We start from the raw sequence: 21,592 nt of genomic DNA on the forward strand, positions 1-21,592 counted from the left end.
GAAAATTTAAGGTATGTTTTACGTTAATTCATGTTAGATACACGAATGAACATCTATATTTATGAAATGTCATGTACATGTCTTGGTCAGCGTCCTTAGGGTAATCTACTTATTTGATGTGACGTGGGTGTTGTAATTATATATATATCTTTACTTAAAACATCTAAATTTCTTCTTTCACTCTAATTTAGTATTATGTAGATATAACGTGTTTCTGTTGTTTATTTTCTACAAGTAAATTGACAAATTATAAATGTTTTAATTAAACAAGAGACACTAATGCTTAAAAGAGTAGGTCCGGTAAGGACCGATTTTGGCCTCAAATTTCAGGTTCATCTAAGGAAAGATTCCGACCACTTTTTAAACACTTAAGTGTCTATTTTATTTGATTCTATTAGTTTATGTTCAAGATTTTAACTGATTTTGTCATTAAAAACGATCCGATTCAAGCTCAAATGTGCAAAATCTACAAAATATGCCGAAAAATGTCCCTTTTCATATGGTTTTTGTCAAAAATGAAAGTGGCCGTATCCGTGTTCATTCTCAACCTTTATATATGGTATGTATTATCATCAAATACAACTTACATTTAAATATTAAGGATGAACACGAATGCGGCCACTTTCGTTTTACACGAAAACCGTCTAAAATTCAACTAAAATGCTAGAATTGTGAAGATTTCAGTGATTAAGCATGACTTAATGGTGCTAGTACACGATATATGTGCAATGTATTGTCAAACAGCCCATATTTATGTAGCAGAAGCATTCTACTGTCCAATAAATAACTAAAAGTTTACTGTTTAACAATTTTGTAAAACAGCTATATTTTGGGGCCAAAAAGAGGTCTTACCGGACCTACTCATTTCTTTCAAACCTTTGTGTTTAGTACCAACCTAATAAATCCAGCTCTTTATAACTGTTACTTTTATCTTATTATGTGCTGTAACACAAGGGTGTTAAATCCCGCCACACTTTAAACTCATGGGCCTGTAACTCAGTAAGTGACGTTCGTTTCTGTCCACCATTATGGGGGCATAAATGAGTTTTCGTTGTTTAAGCCTTGGTCAAGCAGTTAGTTTCCCTATTTGAATTGTTTATCATTTTTTCGAAATCATTGTTTATAGATGACCATACGGTCAGCGTTTTCCTTTTTTTAATACCATATGAAGTCCCCTCTAGTTGTTTTCACTCTCGTCCACTATTCGTTGTCGGATATTAATCTCATTGTCTCAAAGGCAGTCATATTTCTTATTTTAATACCGCCTAAAACAAATGTAAACGATTATAAAAAAAAAAAAAAAAACAAACTTGAAATTAGTGTCTGACAAACCAGACACACACCTAGTAACATCTAATATGTCCACTGCTCTACTTTTCAATGTAACTCGTTAATTTGAAGCTAATTTCACTAGTCAATTAAAATGTTCGAAATGTCATCGATTTTTATGTTGTTGAAATTACAGGATGAAGTTAAAACCTATGCTGGATTATTAGTAAAGGGATTCTCATTCTGGGTTGGATTACATCTTGTTGGAGAGGACTGGAAATGGGCCGATAATTCAACAGTTCATAGCAATGTTCTGTAAGTACTTACTATTCTTATCTTCAATACTTTAAATACCTAGTTATAAAAGCATGGTCATACGGCTAATATTGTTGTAGAATTAGTTTTACATTAAAAATCATTAGTACGATTGAATTGTCTTTTCCACGATTGGATGGTGTATAATGTATGTATGTGGACTGTCTCTCAAACAGAATACTAATAACTATTAGACAGTTAATGTAGAACAAACCAAAAACAACCAACAATAACCATTGCATTAGAACAGATTGGTACCGCAGCTGTCAGACTTTAAGTCCTCATGTGTATCACCCACCGTTAACTAGGGCTGTATGATGGTGTTCGTGTAGCCCAGTTTTTAGCCATCACCCACCGTTAACTAGGGCTGTATGATGGTGTTCGTGTAGCCCAGTTTTTAGCCATCACCCACCGTTAACTAGAGCTGTATGATGGTGTTCGTGTATGCCAGTTTTTAGCCATCTATTTTTTTTAAATTTATATGTTGTAAATATATCAACAGAACATCGTAAATTGTATCAATGCCAAAACTGTTTTTTATCAAAGGTACTGTATATGTCAGTCTCGGTACTGTATAGGTCAGTCTCGATCTGTTTAGTTGCTTTTATTATGGTAATGTTTGAAATCTCATTTCATTTAATTATATTCCTTTTGTTTCAGTATGCTTGCTAAAAAGGTTTTAATAGGAGGACATAATTGCATAAAGTTTGATAGTAGAACTGGAATGCTGGTGGCCGAATGTCATACATTAAATGGTGTACTGTGTCAGCGCCGAGCTGGTAATTATATGACATAGAAATGTGTCTTTTTGTAACATTGTTGCTACACATATATATAAATATTATACACACATTTTTAGCAACGGCTTACCATTCTCGCAATATAAATGGCAAGATCTTCTAATAGTCACTTGCTTGTATACTCTTATGTTATATATTCGGTTTGATATGTTCTGTTATCATTTCAGAGAGTTATAATGTAACGTTTTATTATTTTTTTTGTCAATTAGTCAGTAGAGTTTCAAGGACATACGGGACTTTTTTTAGGGACCAAGCATCTAATCTGAATGGAGGTGCAAATACTGTTACACTATGTTTTGAATCTGATCCCGTAAGATACGATTGCAAAATTCAGCGTTGATTACATGCTTTATTTTAATTATCATGAGCATTATTACAACTTGAATGTAAACCAAAAAAAATCGTTTTACTTATCAAATGTTTAAGCTAATGTTTATTTTAAACAGAAAATAAATACCTCACAAGAAGATTAAATTCGTATAATTTCTATGTATCTATTCTAGGAATGCAAATCAGATGTAATTCAGCGGACGATTGGCAATCATATGGCGACAAATGTTATAAAGTAACAGGTCATGGGCAGAAAGGTAGTTGGAAGCAAGCAAAGTAAGACATGGACTAATGTTAATTGATAATAAAGAAGTTTTTATATGAATTGCTATAAGTATGTTTTTCGATAGAATGGACACCTTAAAGTTACTTTTAGATTATCTGGAAAGGTTTCTTCAAATTACAAATCCAAGTAAAGTTCACCAGCGAGATAGACAGCACTTCTGTGTTAACATGAAGTATTATTGACATAGTCAAAATTATAAATAAACTGTTTACAAAATATTGAACTTATCAAAATAAACATATTTTACTACCCTTTACCTCATAAATTATATGTATAACTTTTGGACTAGTTTGATTTCTGTAATTTATTCTTACATACTTTTGATTTTTTAACCCTGTCTGCGCTCATTGCCTATGTAAAATTTAAAATTGTTTATAATCCAGGTACTTTTGATAACTATTGTATGCACATTGAACGACAAATTTATGTGACGTATATAATTTTTCTGACGTCAGACACTCAAATCAATCCATGTGTTCGTAGATAGTAGATGTTGTTGTGTCCTGTTAAATTGTTATACGATGATGACTGATGTTCCCATATTTTGACTATTTTATTGATTGTGACTGTTTATTTAACGCATCATGTAAATGTAACGGAATTTGATGAGACTGTTATTAAAGTGAGAGGGTTAGCGCTATAGAACCATGTTTAATCCACCATTTTCTACATTTGAAAATGCCTGTACCAAGTCAGGAATATGACAGTTCTTGTCCATTCGTTTTTGATGCGTTTTGTTTTTTGTTTTTTTGATTTTGCCATGTGATTATGGACTTTCCAAATTGATTTTCCTCTGAGTTCAGTATTTTTGTGATTTTACTTTTTAGAATAGATTATCATAACTTATCTTATCTTGCAAAACCTTTAAGAATTTTATTTCCTCAATGCTATCCAATTGTGCACTTGTTTGATTATGTTTTATTTTTTTTACATGTGCTGTTTACAACATATCTTTATGATGACGATTTTAGGTTTGCCTTTGCCTGATGGGCCATTTAATCGAAAAAGAATGCTGCAAACTAAAAACAGAAAAAATAGTTGTTAAAATAAGTGAAAAACATTATATAACAGGTCACATATACGTGTCTGAAAGCCTGTTGAACTATTTTGTTTCTACATGAAATTATTAAATGACTCGTATTTTATGGCGAACATGCTTCATTAGCAAACCTAAACTTATACATTGAGTACTCCATTCATTGTTATTTATTGGGACATTCTCACAAACATAATTATGCTTCGGCATAGACTATATGTAAATAACTTCATCATAGATATCATGATAGAATGTGTACATCAGACGCACTTTTCTTCTACAAAAGACTCAATAAAGGTTTGAAAGGCAAAAAGGTTTTGCTAAATACAGCTTAGGTATTATATTCTAGGGGTAGGAATTTGGTTTTCAATTATGATTTTTTATTATGATCACGTATATATTATTATTTGCATGTTTCTTTCTTTAAGGCTGTATTGCAAAACAATGAACGCTACTGTTGCCAGTCCCATGTCGACAAACGAACAATTTGCACTATATGACTTCGTACAAAATAATGGACAGAAATTATGGATTGGCCTTCATTCCGTAAGTTCAGATACTGATGCAGGTTAATGCAGTTCATTCGTATATATGTAACTTGATGAAATTGGCAATGAAATCAAATAATTTTTAAATTACAGAAAATGGCATTTTTTCTTTCTTCTCAAGCCGTGTCAAGATCTTTTGTTTTGTTTCGGGGTGGATATTATTTGTAATTTTCACAAAGTATAATACAGTTTATTACAGGTTGGCATACTATAAATTCAGAAGTAAATAAAAATGTGAATGGAAATGCATGCATCTATTATTTTTTTGTCAAGTTATTTTTGATCTATGAGTTTGACTATTCCTCTGGTATCTTTCCTTCCTCTTTCATGCAAATCACTGTAAACTGGTTAAATCGAGATCGAATTAATTCGATGGCAATTAAATTTTAAAGGTAACAGACTGTTGGAATTATAATGTCGATTTTTAAAAATTATTTACGGTAAATTTTTTTAAAGCATCAAACTTAACTTTATGTTTTATTCACGCTAAATAACTAATATTCTACAAGCAATTTGCAAAATCTTTAGCTTGAAGCAAGGTTGGCGACAAACATATTATTTATATCTTTGTTGAAGACATGATATGAAAAATCAAAGATCAACCAGGCTAACAATTCAGTATGCCAAACAGACTCATAAGTGGCGCTCGAACTAACAAATGTAGGGATAATTCAATTATCAAAAATATAAAGTGTATCGTTACGAGTTCAGCATCGTGCCCATAGGATAGTACTTCACAGTTTTTCAATTGTTACCGTAAAATTGGCTATAATTGCCAAAACAAAACTTGTCTTTGTACTTTCATATTCGGAACAAAACATGTGGAAGACAGTTTTGGTTAAAGTACAATTACAGTATTAATTTAACAGATAAAAAGATGTGCTTTTCATCAATAATTTTTATTATGGTAACATAAATTTTTGTTTGGTATCTCTTGACAACATTTATTGTCATAATCGCAATAAGTAAGTTAACTTTTTCAGGCTGATGACCGTTTCAATAATCAGTGGATTTGGACTAATGGGTCTGTTTTAGTTGATGGATTCTGGCAAGAAACTGGTTCAGCTACTCTGTAAGTATTTCAAACCGTACTTTATATGCTTATTTTGAAAAAAAATTATCTGAATTTAAAATTCATTCAAATTATGTGTATTTTGGGTTTTCTTATAAAAAGAACTGGATTTTGTAACGTTAAAAAGACAATGCACTGGGAGTTCCAATTAAACCGGTACACATTTAAGCTGACGTAAAACGAAATGATAACATATTAATAATCAAGTGTATCAACTATTGCACAACTGATTATCTCTTATAGTTGATGTGTTTCCCTCAGTTTTGGTTTGTGACCCGGATTTGTTTTCGTTAAATCGATTTATGACTATTGGAAAACGTATACAACTGTGTCCTTTATTTATATTATATTGGAGACAAAATAAAAGAAAAAGGTGAATGAATTTAATGAAAAACAGCACCAGTGATGTAGATACGTATAAAGGAAAATAAAACAAGATAGGGAGAACATAGCAAAGACATCCAATTTCCTAAAGCTGCCTGGATTGGTAACTTCTCTATATACACCTAGTGTAAAGTAGTAGTAAATAAACTCATCATAAATACCAGGACTTAATTTTGTATATACGCTAAACGCGCGTTTCGTCTACAAAAGACTCATCAGTGACGCCCGAATCCAAAAAAGTTTAAAAGGCCAAATAAAGTACGAAGTTGAAATCATCTTAATTCACAAATTGTTTTGCTAAAAACACTGTTCCTTTTTTTTTAAGTTTCTCTTATTCCTTATAATTTTATCAAATGCTTTATATTACTTTATTATAACAGGTTACGTCGGCAGCAAAATGAATGCGCATATATTAACCCTGGAAGTAACAATTGGACACAATCTTGGAAATCAACTTCATGTGATACTAGAAATGGTAACATTATATGCGAAATGAAAGCTGGTATGTATTGGTATCTGATAGAATAAATAGAAAACGATATTATGGGAAAGATTTCAGCTAAGCAATATATTTATTCACCCTATGTTTTTGTAGTTTCCATATTTCTTATGGTATTCCTTTGGTTTTACCTCAGAAATTTAGCTTTCTACATATTACAAAACTATTTTGCTTTTACTTAGGAAGTATAATTTTCAGTACATTGGGAAAAATATTCAACTGTTCGTAAACAAGATATTTTTTTCTTCTTTTTTTGGTGTGGTAAGATTAAGTATAATATATTTCGTTTGTGTTATCTTAATTCAGGGCGTGAATATCTGAGTACAATTTCCCATAATAGGGTTTAGTTGTTAATATCTGTATAATAAACTTTAGTTATAGGTATCTTTCTTGAACGTTATGATCAAATCAAGAATCAGAAAATGATTTGGTTGTATGTTATCTTATTTTCAATGTATTTTATAGACTGAAAACACGCAATATAGCTGATTAGGTTCATTCAAGTGTTGAAGGGTTAACGTTTAACCTGTTCATTTGTCTGTTCGATGCGAGCTTTAGCAATTTGGATCTCCTCCTAAACTTAAAAAATAGATTTAAATGAAACATTTTCAGAATCTTCAGCGTTTACTGTCATTGACCACATCATCTGATTTTCAAGGGTTTCCCATAGTAAAACATGGACCTTGTCCTGTTTACAAAACGATTAGACAACGCTTATGTAAGATTCTTCCTATCATTATTTGAATAAAAACTTTTGAAAACTTCAAAATAAAACCGCCTCTACCAAGCAGTAGGCAGCGTGTTATTGACCCTGCATATCATAAGCGATGGGGGAGATGGCATCAACATTATTAGCCAAGCCATCATTTTTTTTAATTGTTACTATATTCTGTTCAATTCTAACGGTGAAGTTATCATTTGCTAAGTAGATATTGCTTTTACAATCTGAGGTATAACAAATTGTACGATAAGTAGGAAAGGTCGGATATACATTAATAAGAAATTACCACAACATTTAATCTCAATTAATAATTTGTTTTCATCATTTATTAATACTGAATTTTGCTTTTAAGACATGGCAAACGGAAATGACCTTATCGAAGTAAAACAACTTTACGGTTTGTCGCATCAAATATTTTCTTAGCTTGAACTTTTCTGACAAAGTTTCATTCTGTTATATGTTTGTATATTCTATATATAATTCTGTCAACATACAAATGTTTCCCTATACAAAAAATCATCCTTTATGTTCCTGTCTATAATACCATTTACCCTTTGTTTGTCCCAGAGGACATATGATCTAGAATAGTTATTTTTTTATTAGAAATTTTATTTCATGAAATAATATCTATTTCATGGCAGATTGCTTATCTTAATAAGATAATTAGTATTTCATGCACCATTCACTGCATATAAATAACTAGCAATACATACCAATGAACTATTCGAAATACTAAGGATTTTCTCATCCCAGGCATAACTTATCCTAGACGTATTTCGCACAACGTTTTTGGAATTTTTGCTCTTCAACTTTATTTTTGTTTGGCTTTTCAACTATTTCTACATTGCTAAATGCATGTACCAAGCCAGGAATGTGATTGAGGTTTCCTTTTCGTTTTATGTGTATATGTTTTTGATTTTGCCTTATGATAAGGGACGTTCAGTAATGAATTGTATTGGAGTCCTGTAATTTTACTTTCTTATGCTATCGATAATATAGCTAAAAGGTCAATTTTCAGACTTTGCCGTTTGGTTTGTATTTACTCATAACATCATTGTATTTGTCCAGATATATAATTGCACGAAACTAGATATCTTTATTGTTGCTCCTCCTTTGTTCGTAAAATATACATTAACATATAAATATAGATATGACTGGTTAAACAATCTTTCACTTCTTTATAATTGATAAAAAAAACTACAACTAAAGAATTTGTGCAAAAATGCCGGCATATTTTTCTCTTCTTTTAAATAACGGTTATTACCTGGAACGGTATAATTATAATTTTTAAAACGCAATTTTCTTCATTTTAAATAGAGTAAAATCAATCACGTCTGAAATTTTCATTTAACAATTATAAATATAATTTAGAACTTTCTCTTTTGTTTATAGATGAAGGTTGCGAGAATATAAAAATTACCATGTTTAAACAAGCAACACCTTTTGAAAAGCATGTCTTTACTTTCTGTACTTCAACAAATAAAAGTGGAAAATATCAATCAAGGATTTTATATCACGAGATTTTAAAAACATAACGACGTATACCTAACTTACACAGATAAAAACAATCGCATTTACATCATCTTGTTTAAGCAGTCATATAATTTATCTAATTATATAATCAACTATTCATGATTTTAAAAATAACGTATATAATTTAGTTCACAGTGTGTCGGGAACTCTCTTATTTTACATGTTCGAAATGCATATTAGTCTCTGTGTAGTTTCCTACTAGCAGTTATCATTATGTGTAAAATAAAATCATACAATGCATAATATCCACAGAACAATTGTATGGAAACCTTGAATACCACGCAGAAAGAAGGACATGGTATGATGCAGAGGCTGTTTGTTCCGCTAGAGGAGGTTTACTAGCATCGAGGAATGAAACATTTCAATTTGACAGTGACGCATGGATCGCAGGATCTATTAAAAACAGTTCGATCACAACAGGTAAACACGATCTATTTTAATTATTTAATAACCGCATTAAAATATTTGATACATCGGTTTCATGCAGTTTCGCTTATCAGTCCTCTACAGAAATGTAAGGCTGACTTTTTATATTTTTTATATGAATATTGTAATAAAATATTGAACATATATATAATACCACTCTTGGATTTATTTCTATTGAGCATTGCTTGGTTTGTAGACAAATAATAAAATGATATTCTTAAACTTAGGATAAAATGTGACATCTTTCTGGAGATAATTTACTCAATATTCAGAAATATTGCCATAAATAATGTTTTGGAGACGAGATCCTTTTTTTCTTGCAAATAAATGCAAAAAAAAACCCGGACGATATAAAATGCAGATTTTATTTTATTAACTGTTTTATTATCCTGATTAATGATTTAAACAACATAATTATGTAGTTTGTAGGTACTAAATGCTCATATTTTAAGTCAAAAACCAAATTTTTTGAATTGCAGAGAATATTGTTTGTTTTTTTTAACCCAAAACATTTTCAATGCCATAACTGTCTCAGATAAAATCTGGTAATTCTCACGTTATAAGTCCTACTAAAATGACAGTGACCATATGTTGTCTTCTGTATAGCTGTTCCGACTACTGTGCCATCAACCAAAGCTCGAACAGATAGTGATGAATTAGATGACTATGTTATTGGATCGTATGGTTGGTTGCAAATGTGGATATATCTATTCTAGCGGATACAAATTTTCGTATTTTAAGACAAGTTTTTTTTTATAGACCCGGGAATTTTAAACGATTTTATGAACCATTGATGGTATGTCTATCCCAAATTCATGTATTTGGTTTTGATGTTATATTTGTTATTCTCGTGGTGTTTTGTCTGTTGCTTGGTCCGTTCCTGTGTGTGTTGCGTTTCGGTGTTGTGTCGTTGTTCTCCTCTGATATTTAATGCGTTTCCCTCGGTTTTAGTTTGTTACCCCGATTTTGGTTTTTTGTCCATGGATTTATGAGTTTTGAACAGCGGTATACTACTGTTGCCTTTATTTAACGCATCATGATGATTTACAAAAAATTAAAGACAACTTGTGTAAACAACTGTGCAAGAATTATAATTTCAGAATTTTCGCGTATCAATAATTATAAGTGGCTGTCATATATTTTTTGATTAAAGAGATATTTCTTGTATAACGAAGCATGATATGCAGAAATGATACAAAAACTACGTTAATTTTATTAGCTTATCCAGCATCATGAAACTAAATTACGACATTTCCATTGGCTATCCGTTTGTTCATTTATAACTTTCAAAGGTTACGACGATGTACATTTCTTCAATAGCAAGCGATTTATGTGATTTCTAAATTTAATATAAAAAATTATTCATATTTTTAAATCTTCTTTTTGACAAATGTTACATTCTGAAACCTACAAAAGACTGAAGATATCTCACATAAACGTTTGATTCCGGATAAGGACTTAAATATTAAGACGTCATGCTGGTTTGTGCAAAATTCTAGATCAACAAGTCGCCGGATTTACAAATAAACACAATGAGAGTGTTAATCATAAGAAAAACAGGTTTATAAACTTATACAAATTAGATATCACTTGATATCAACTATCTTTATGATATCTAAATAGAAAAAAATCTCGCAATGGCACTTTTTTTTTGGTTGTTGATGAAATTAAATTAAATATTTCAATTTGATATCAATCGATATCAAATTCTCACTCGTATAAAGCCTATAAATGTTTATACCTTCACCAAGAAAATAACGAAAATTTGTATCTCAAGAATAAAATTGAATCCTCTGTTATGCATGTAAACTTCTGATTCCTCATGTATTATTACTCTTTTGTTCTTCATAAGTCTTCAGTTATATCCCCTCTACATACTTTATGATATATATCTTCAATTTTGATAAGATTGTAAATTTTAGTTTGCCATAAATCAAAAAGCAACAAAAGGCATAACAATTGCAAGAATCTTAAATTGACAGTTAATGAAATTTCAGATGTTAAATTAAAGACAAACAATACATGTACATCATATACAAATACTTATACATGAGAGATAACTCCAACTGAACTTTCAGAACATAATGTTAAATATTATTATTCCATTATCAACTCCAATCTAAATTGTTTTCCTCCTTGTATTAGCAAGTATTATGTGTTACATCTCTATTCTTAATATTCTGCAAGTTACCTTGAAACAAACGAATAAAAAATAAAGAGATAAAAAATAAAAATTAGTACAATAGTCAAAACTAGTATAAGGAAACCGCATAATCAAACTAAGAATGCCACTTTTTCAATCAAAGAGCATTCATTATCCCACACATTGAACACTTTTGATGCTTCAGTACTGAACGGACGTTCCAATCTCATTCTATCATTGAAAGAATGTTTTAATGGGGACCATAATTGTTCAAAATAAAACATAAAAGACGGAATCGACGCACACAATGTTCAGGTTCAACAAGGATATTAACCATGAAATACGGATTTCCATGTATTTATCATATCTCTTCTTCCATTTATTTTTCTTTTCATCACTGTTTGAACTATTTGTATATCCTTTGTCTTGTGCATCTTACTGGTTTATTTATTTATTTATTTTGTATCTTGAATATGGAACTAGATGTGATGAAAACGAGTTTTAAATTCATCACGGTGAAATACCAGGGTGCATTGCAATTCATTGCATAAAGATATTTCTTTGATGGTAACTTGTTATGTTTACACTTTTATGTAGTATACGAAGTATTTGCTTATACTTATATGAAATCATATATATCTGAATGAACTTGATGAATCTAAAGAATCACCGGATAATTTAATAAATTTAAAAGTTTTTCACATTGTTGAAGGCCGTACTTTGCCTATAATTGCTGACATTTACTTCATTTAAACCAAGGTGGATTGTTAACTAATTGCAATCATACCACATCTGCCTATTTTTATATTTAAATCATTCCAATTTCAGAGTTGTGCCCTTTCGTCTCTACAACTGGTTACAGTTTTGGAGACTGTAAAGCAGTGAGGTCCTTCGTGTGTAACATCAGTATAATAGGTAACTATATATATAAATATTGTTTGTAGTTTAAGGCTACCATTATGTTTTTTTTTATCTTTTATTTTTATCTATGCATCATTCCTTACGCCTTCCCTTTTCTTAATCGGACTTAGTTTTGATTAAGCTAGTTTTTTATGATGTAGGGGACTCAACAACTAAACACTTAACACTATTTTATATTTGTTCTTCATTTTTTGCATTATTAGATCTTTCCACTTTTCTGTGGAAAGACCTATTGTATTTGTTCTGATTATTATTATTATTTTTTTTTTCCGCCAAATTTTGTCCTTGCGATAAATGTTTGTTTCGCAATATGTCGCTTAGATATTTCTAATATGGTATCGTATAGTTTATACGCTTTTAAATTTAACCCTGCTAAGGGGAACCATTTTCTTTGTAAGAGTTATCTCCCTATTCACTGTTTATCATCTGTGTGCATCTCCTTCGTAACAAAAAAAAGATAGCTACAAAATTCCTTTTACAAATTGTTCGTTACATCCTCAGGAATTTTTGGCTAATTTGGATTGAAGCGATTCGATTAAATTTTATAGGAGTTATCTACCTCTACGGAATAAATTTGTCGGTATGTTTTTTTAACTCATAAACTGTTAACCTTATAACCCTGGAATGTTTTTATTTGAGTCCCCTGGGTCCTGACTTAGAAAATTAGGTCAAGGTCAAAGGTCAAGGTCATATTCTAATTTTTGAATTTAGCTTATTCTCTCTTATTTCCAGAGACTGTATAAGATAACGACAAATTATTTTAACTAAATTGTTTGTTGTGACATGTCGTTACACGTAAATTTTGATTGCAAGGGTACGTTGAACGTAAAAGGGAGTTTTCCCCCCTCTTGTATTTAGAAATACACGTATAGTGATATAACTCATTAACCAAATATAAATAAGACCTGTAGTCTTTTGATTTGAGGTCCTTGGTTTGTGACCTTGAAATTGAGGTCAAGGTCATAGGTTAAAAGGACGTTCTAGATTTTGACCTTTGCTTTAAATTCATATAAATACATCATAAAGCCATAGGAACTAACATTATTAACTGATTTTTCCTATATCAATATCAAAATAGATCTTTACTTGTGGAAAGACCTTCAATTGTTCTCTGAACAATTGGTTTTTAATTGTCTTTTGTTTTGCTAATGTGCTTTGGTTTTTTTAATTGTTTTTTCTCTGTTGACATATTTGTTTGTTTTTATACATGATATCATATTAGGGCTTTTTTATGTCGTAAAGACACATGTTTTTCCATCTTTGGTACTTTATAATTCAAGCAGATATTTTTCATGTAGTATTGATTTCAAAGAATTGATTAACAATCCTGTCTTTTCATATTACACCAGAAAAGTCAAATTATCCCATCTACTGTTTGCCGTTATATACAGTTTATATGTATCAGTAAAGGGCTACACAAAATTGTAATTTTGTATCATTCTAGCTGCTCCACTGTCAGATTCACCGACAAGTCCTGCAGGTATGTATACAGTTTATTTCAATTTTCGATCAAACAATTTTGGAACAATCCATAAGTTGTCCAACACATAGGTGTGTCGATTAAACATCTAACTTCGACATGATGGATGGATGGATGGATGGATGGATGGAAATTTCCAATTGTTAACTTCCTATTTCTTTCCTAGCAGCAGCATACATATTGCTTCGTCCTATGACGTTTGCATTTATCAGTTAGAACCTTACACTTTTACATGTTCACATTATGTGAGCTTTATTAACATGGTTCTGCCCTTACAAAAAAACTGTTCCAACAGAATATTTTGAAGGACGACAGAAATGGACATCACCAACATTTTTTAAACAAAGAGACGATTTTGATGATAAGTTTCATATAAAATGCTTTGAACTTAAAGTTTGGACTGTTATAAGACGTTAGTTAGTGTAACAACAGTGTAACAATATACATAATCAAAATAAGATCGTTTAACAGCAATGACCCCCTTTTCCAAAAAAACTAAACACTGCTATGTTACATCCTTTATATCGGCACAGGTGCTGACTTCTAAGCTTAGATAGAATCATTAGAATCAAGTCCACCATCAATTGGGTATACTCAGTAGTTGAAAAAACACAATAGTGACAGGCTTATAATTTGGTACGCTAGACAGTCGTTTCGTCTACATACTACTCATTATTGACACTGGGATCAAAAAGTCGACAGGTCAGTCAAATATAATCAAAAATGGGACTTGAAAACAAAAAAGAAGATCTGGGTAATGTTAATGACATTACAAGAGGAAAAACCACAATGTAGTAAAACTATATGCTTCGACTGCATATTGGGAAGAAGGCATAGTTAAGTTAAGAAAGATAAACGAAAGGAAGCTAATATCTTATAGCATTTACGTATAAGGAATTCAGCCATATTTCTTGAGAGATGAAATATTTAACATGCATTACAAAATTTGTCTTTTTTTTATACTTTTCAGTTGTTGCTGTGTCTATTTTGCTGGTTATTATTGCGATATTAGTCATCCTGTTTCTTGTTCTGTGGCTAAAAAGGAGAAAGAGGTATGTTCATTAATTAACAGGTAAATATTCAGATTATGCCATATTGGTTAATATACAGGATGTTATTATACTACGATGGCGTTCCTCAGATATGTTGACATAATGATACATGTACTATTGCCAATTTATATGACATCAAACAAGGAATAAAATAGTAAGAATACACATTCAACCTGTAATACTACACGAAAGAGATCATTCTGCAAGTTTGTGTAAGTGTGTGAACGAGGTAGGAGAGGAAGATTTGAAAGTAACACTGTACTTTTAAGCTTTAATTTCGAATTTATATCCATTCGAAAAACAGTAATGTTTCAATACGAGGTCTGCTTACAATAGAAACGGCTCACGAAATGTTTACGGTATGATTCAAACAAATATGAATACCTTTTTAATTGTATTAAATGGTTTGCTTTTTAATGATGTAACTACGTCAGGTTTTGGAATTTGTGTTACATGTTCGACCGCTTGATTTTTTTCCCTACGATTCAAGGTAAAATATTTTACCTCATTACACTTATAATCTTTTCATATTAGTCGTAATAGCTCATAAAAGGTCATTTGCCAAAATTATAGCACATTTTACATTTTTTTTTATTATTTGAGACTTAAATACTACCAATGCTGAAATCGAAGTAGAAGTTAACCGAGGACGTACAAACATATATTGTAGAAAAGCATACCAAAACCTGCCCAAAAAGATGAGTCGTAGAAAGGTTTACAAAACCTGCTCTAGAGTTGTATGTTGCAGAAATAGATCTTTAAGAAATAAGTCATAGGAAAGCATATCAAAATCTGTCTTATAGACATATGTAGCGAAAAAACATACAAAAATCTGACCTAAAACATACGCCGTACAAAGGCATTACAAAACCCCTACTTAAAATATTAGTCGTAGAATGGAAAAACAAAACCTGCCTTAACGACATTAGTCGTGGAAAGATATACGTATACCTGTTCTAAAGATATAAGTCGTAGAAAGAAATATCAAATCTTGCCCTCAATAGAAATGTCGTAGAAAGACATACCAAAACCTACCCACAATTCGTGCAGTGCAAAATAACATATTTGTGAAGTCGAACGAATAGACCTGTGACCAGTAAGGCTAACATATATATTTAATTCTATAACATAATAATGTACTTTTGATTGTGTCATTTTGTAAAACCTCGGCCAGAATAGTATGTTTAGCGAATTAATCGCAGCACATGTATGAATTATCACCACTGTTCAACGCGTACCCACTTTCTGTTTTATGCTACTTCATTGAATGTTTTGACAAAACCTACTGTTGTATTTAAAAAAAAAGTTTGTTTATTTTACATAAGAAATTGGTTTTATTTTGACTAAGGAATCAATGTATTTATTGCAACTAATGTAATAACAAAATTCAAAATAGCATCAAACATTTTTTTTGTTATTTTCAACTTTCGATAAAGATATAGATAATACATGGCAAAAGAGGCTGTTACATCGAAATTATCATCATCAATACTTATTATATATTGAAATGTATCCATTTAAAGGTAGCACGACAAATAACTTATGTCCAATTAAGCCTTAATGTACATGACAATGATCACGATAATGTAAAGCGTGTAAGCAAAGGCTAATACATGAAACAAACAAAAAGTCATACAGGCCACTAGGTGTCGGGATCATTTGACATATCATACATCATAAAGTAGTTTTAGTTCATTATACAGGTCAAAAGGGGAAAATGTATCATTTATCATATATGATTAAGGAATTTTATGGATTCTAGTGATACGAACATCACTGTTAAGTAGTTTTTTCATCAACATGACGCTTTATCCGTGAGCTTTCATTTTTATGATGAATTTTTACAGGTAAAACATGCGTATTATGATTATCCGTAGCACGAGTACTTCACAATACTAATATTAATTACGATATTACGTTACAATATAAACATTTTACCGGTGTCACCATAATTGTTATATTTGTAAACATAATCAAGGTTATCATTTATCAATTTTCATATACTAGATGAAGATCCTCTTCTTATCATGCAGTAATGTGAAGAATTGTTCAATACTATATTCTCACATTCCTGAAACAATAAAACAAAAATGACAGCATAACCGTCAGCTATACGCGTTTTTTTTTTGTATACATTTACAATTTCTTTACGACCCAGATTTGAGCAGTTATATGTTGTTTGTCTTAATACCTTTGCATGTCAATTTAAAGCGGGCGAACGATACCTACGGTACGTTTAAACTCATAAATCGAAAATATACTGACAACACCATTGTTTAAGAAGAAGACATAAAGTACACAAAACACAACATTTGTTCAGTGGAACATAATAATGAAAACAAGCCAACATTCTCATTATAATGTTTTTATGGAGTTATGTATTGATAAAGTTATATTTAAAATCTAGCCATCGATGTAATCACCTTTTAGCTAACGTTGGTTAAGAGGTTGTTTGAGATAATATTATAACTTTCCAACAAATTGAAGCAACAATTTTGAAATTTATATTTACGAAGCGCATTCTGTGTTTGTTTTATTTCAATTTTTATCGTACACAAGTTGTTTAAATTGTTTTCCCTTTCAACAAGTAAAGGTTATTTCCAAATATCATTACCTTAAATAGATTAAAAATTTTAAAGCATTTTTATTCAGGGTAAAATCGGATGTTTCATAAAGATGAGCAGTGCATGCTCTACAAGTGACACATATCTTGTCCATACTTCTACCGTTCGTTGATAATACTTATTTTGTGTATGTCTGGGTGGTTTTAATGTTCCATTTATGTTTTCTGGTCTGTGCGACCGTCTGTTCGTTCGTTCTTCTGTCTGTCCGTTCGTCCCGTTTAAGGTTTAAGTATTTGGTCGAGGTAGTTTTTGATGAAGTTGAAGTCCGATCAACTTGAAACTTTGTATACATGTTCCCTATGATATGATCTTTCTAGTTGATAGAGATTTTATCCCATTCCCAGGGTCAATTGAACCTATAAAATAATAATGCAGATGGGTCATCCGTGTACTTCGGACACATTCTTATTTTCTGTTATAATTCTATTCACATATACATTTAGAAACTTGTGTAGTGACAATTTATAATAAAAAAACACCTTTTACTTATGTGGTAGACAATATACATATTTTACAATAATCGACGGAGTAACTATCTTATACACGACAACCAGATTTCATATCAAAGAAAAACAGATAGTAAGCACAATATAAATGGCCTCATTTTGAATAATCTGTAAAGTTATAATGATTCTGTGGATAGATGTATGTGACCACGTTTATATTTCCTTTATATACTACTCATTTCTGTCTATCATTATATGTTAGATTATGCTACCTAGGCATATTGAGTTTATCGTAAATCAATTTCCCTAATTATTTTTATAGAAAAGACGAGAAAGAACTTGAAGTATCTTATCCCAAAATAGAAAAGACTAATGGTGCTTTACCTCACGACAAATCAAAAGAAAATGGTTCAAAACCAGATCCAACTGAAAATACATACAATCATACTACATCATCAAAGCCTGTAACAAATAATAGCAACAACCAGAACTTGTATGACCATTGTACCAAGGTCCCCGAGGACACATACGATCATACGGAAACAACAAACAGTGGTACAGGGAAACAAGCAGCTGACTATGGTTGCGTTGACTTAGACGATAATCAATACAAATCAATCGATAGAACTCCTGGATCACAAAATGGTACAACAAAGTCAAACTACAATGATATGTGAATATATTTGTCATGTGATTTTTTTGATTTTTTTATCATTTTGTAGTGCTACTATACGATTCGTGAATACTCATATTGAAATGCACATTCATTAAGATTGTGATGTATCTATATTGCTGTACACTTTAGCTTTTGACAATTGTCAGTTAAACATTGTTTCATCTGCATAATTAAAAGACGATTTACAGCAGGATATTCCTACAGCTAGTTAATGTTTTAAAAGGTGCTATTTACTTGTCAGGTAGTAAATATGTTTGTACGTTATAATAGATACAAAGTTCTATATTGAAAACATGTATGTAAATATTCTCATCTCACTTTTAAGTAATAAAAGTGAAAATATGCAGGCTTCGTTGTTGCTTTGTAAAGTGTTGCTGTATTTTTAATAAAAGAAATTTTATTACTTAACAACGTTTTTGATTTTGTTAAGTATATACTTTTTACGTAACTTAGTTGACTTACTATTGATACTTGCAGTGTCATTTTCAAGCCATGTGTTGCCCCTTCTCCCCCTCTGTAACAGTTAGTTTCTCCATTTGCTTTATGCATATATAACTCTTTGTTGGCATATTTGTTTGTTTTGTAGTGTTTAAGAGAATACCACAATGTTGGCTGCTGAAGCCTATTCAAAATGTGTCATATTACGTCTGTTTGTTTTGTTCAGACAAAGTTATCAATATAATGTAATTTTTTGGCGACTGTCCTACAAGTGATAGGTTAAGATAGCTATACATCAGGTTTAATCCACCATTATCTACATAAGTAAACGGCTGTACCAAATAAATACAACAGTATCATATACCGATGTTCAAATAGTTATCAAAGGTACCAGGATTATAATTTAGTACGCCAGACGCGCGTTTCGTCTACATAAGACTCATCAGTGACGCTCATATCAAAATAGTTATAAACCAAACAAATACAAAGTTGAAGAGCATTGAGGATCCAAAATTCCAAAAAGTTGTGCCAAATACGGCTAAGGTAATCTATGCCTGGGATAAGAAAATCCTTAGTTTTTCAAAGTCATAAATCGATTGAGAGAAAACAAATTCTGAATATGACAGTTTGTTTGATATGTTTGAGCTTTTAATATTGCCATTGATAAGGTACTTTCCTATATGAATTTTTATTGGAGCTCGGTATTTTTGTTATTTTACTTTACATTAATGGTGTGTCTTATATGGTCTATTGGTTTACTGTGCAATCCAAGGCGTTTTATTTCAATATGTTTTGGCAAATATGACAAGTTAGCTATATACTGCAGGATATACATTTACTTGGGTCTGTTTTTAATTCTTAGAGTTTTCACTGTATTCATGCTCATGTGTGTTTGTCTTAACCTAAAGTGTTTTTATTTTTTATTTTGAAAGATTCTTTAAAAGTAATGTTATGTAGTTCTTGGATCAAAGTCCGAAAACTAAATGTAATCTGAAAACATTGTGCGGTATAACTAATTGTATTTTTATGTAGATTTTGATTGGAAAGGGATTTAAAACGATTTTGAATAAACAATATATCAACACTCAATTTTAAAGGGGCATTTGCTGTCAGATTCCTGTTTACCGATTTGACCCAATATTTCATTTTGACTTAGAACATATTTAAATGTATTTCAAATAAAAAAGTATAAAATTAACAATATAAAATGCATTAACTCGAAATTATGTATCAGTGTTTCGTGTGGATTTTGATCTGGATGCCATCTAATTAACCATCGAAGAGTGCCAACTGTTATATAAGAGGTTCAATTGAAGTTACATGAATAATATTTAATGAGGTTGAATTATTCACTTGGAAGTGTCTAATTTATCAGCGATGAGTTTTGCCTTTTTTGACAAAACTCAACCAAACTGTCTGCTAAATAAAGGCAACAGTATTCTACCGCTGTTCAAAACTCATAAATCTATAGACAAAAAAACAAAATCGGGGTAACAAACTTAAACCGAGGGAAAGCGATTTTTTATTTCACTATTTTATACAATTTTAACTTTTACACTTGAATATAAAAGTCTATATATAATATATTCCTTAATTTGTTATCCCATCCGAATTTTTTTAATTTTGTGCAGTTTGAATGCATATTTTATTTTTTATGTATATCATTTTTCAACTTCTCTGTAACCTTTGTATTTGCATGGTTTTATGAGAATAAATGTCCCTTTAACGAAATGATTCTAATTTGTTCTTTATGCAACAGTGCATCATTTAGTCTAGTCTAATAGTATTACCGGAAAACTAAAATAAACATAATTCATTCAATGATATTTAGAATAACGAAGATAGCGAGAATCACTATCTAAAATTAACTACCTAACGTCCCTCTAACAGTAAACAAAGGATACCATGATGATGTCAATATACATGAAAGTAGGACAAGTTATTTGTATCATTTGAATACAGTATTGTACGATCTGAATGAATATACTGCAACATTCCGGGGTTTACTAGTATCCAATTGTATGCTGGTTGTAGAATAAGAAGTAATTGGTTTTGTTATGGGTTTTTTCGAGACATTTTACAGAAATGCTCATACCAAAAGCTAAATAAAGTGCAACAATACTTTAATACGCAAGGTGACTAATTATCGAAAGGATAATGGAAATAAATACCATATCCTAATGATTTTGCTTGAGGGAATTGTAATCTTCGATTTGTTTTATTTTTAAATTTAACAACGATTTATTAAAGATATATAATTGACCAAGCTCAATCCACCATTTTTTTCTTAAAATGTCCTATACCAAGTCAGAACTATGGAAGTTGTTTTCAAAAAGTCCGTTTCTATGTATGTTGCCGTTTGTTTTTAAAGCAGTTCAGTGCTTCTTTTGTTCCGTTGTTTTTCCTCTTAAAGTGTGTTTCCCTCGATTTTTGTTTGTGATGCGGATTTATTTCAGTTAAATCGATTTATGACTAAAACAGCGATATACCACTATTGCCTTTAAAACAGGGACGAAAGATACCAAAGGGACAGTCAAACTCGTAAATCTAAAACAAACTGACAACGCCATGACTAAAAAATTAAAAAGACAAA

The 21,592-nt window shown here is 30.8% G+C and overlaps 1 protein-coding gene across 1 annotated transcript; it reads left to right on the forward strand.

Annotated features, from left to right (window-relative positions):
* Positions 1-1,432: 1,432 nt before the first annotated feature.
* Positions 1,433-18,930, forward strand: LOC134708639 (uncharacterized). Its single transcript, XM_063569286.1, has 12 exons — positions 1,433-1,584; positions 2,245-2,363; positions 2,888-2,990; positions 4,465-4,582; positions 5,568-5,656; positions 6,421-6,542; positions 7,613-7,657; positions 9,046-9,213; positions 12,191-12,277; positions 13,728-13,763; positions 14,734-14,815; positions 18,208-18,930. The coding sequence occupies exons 1-12, from the start codon at positions 1,433-1,435 to the stop codon at positions 18,560-18,562; spliced, it is 1,476 nt and encodes a 491-aa protein (XP_063425356.1). The 3' UTR covers positions 18,563-18,930.
* The last annotated feature ends 2,662 nt before the right edge of the window (positions 18,931-21,592 follow it).

Source organism: Mytilus trossulus, chromosome 2 (assembly GCF_036588685.1).
Source record: "Mytilus trossulus isolate FHL-02 chromosome 2, PNRI_Mtr1.1.1.hap1, whole genome shotgun sequence".
In the NCBI taxonomy this organism is placed as follows: Eukaryota; Metazoa; Mollusca; class Bivalvia; order Mytilida; family Mytilidae; genus Mytilus; species Mytilus trossulus.

Coding starts and splice junctions, on each gene's coding strand:
- LOC134708639 (XM_063569286.1), top strand. CDS start 1,433: ATGTCATCGATTTTTATGTTGTTGAAATTACAGGATGAAGTTAAAACC. Junction 1,585..2,244: donor ACAGTTCATAGCAATGTTCT/GTAAGTACTTAC, acceptor CTTTTGTTTCAG/TATGCTTGCTAAAAAGGTTT. Junction 2,991..4,464: donor GGTAGTTGGAAGCAAGCAAA/GTAAGACATGGA, acceptor TCTTTCTTTAAG/GCTGTATTGCAAAACAATGA.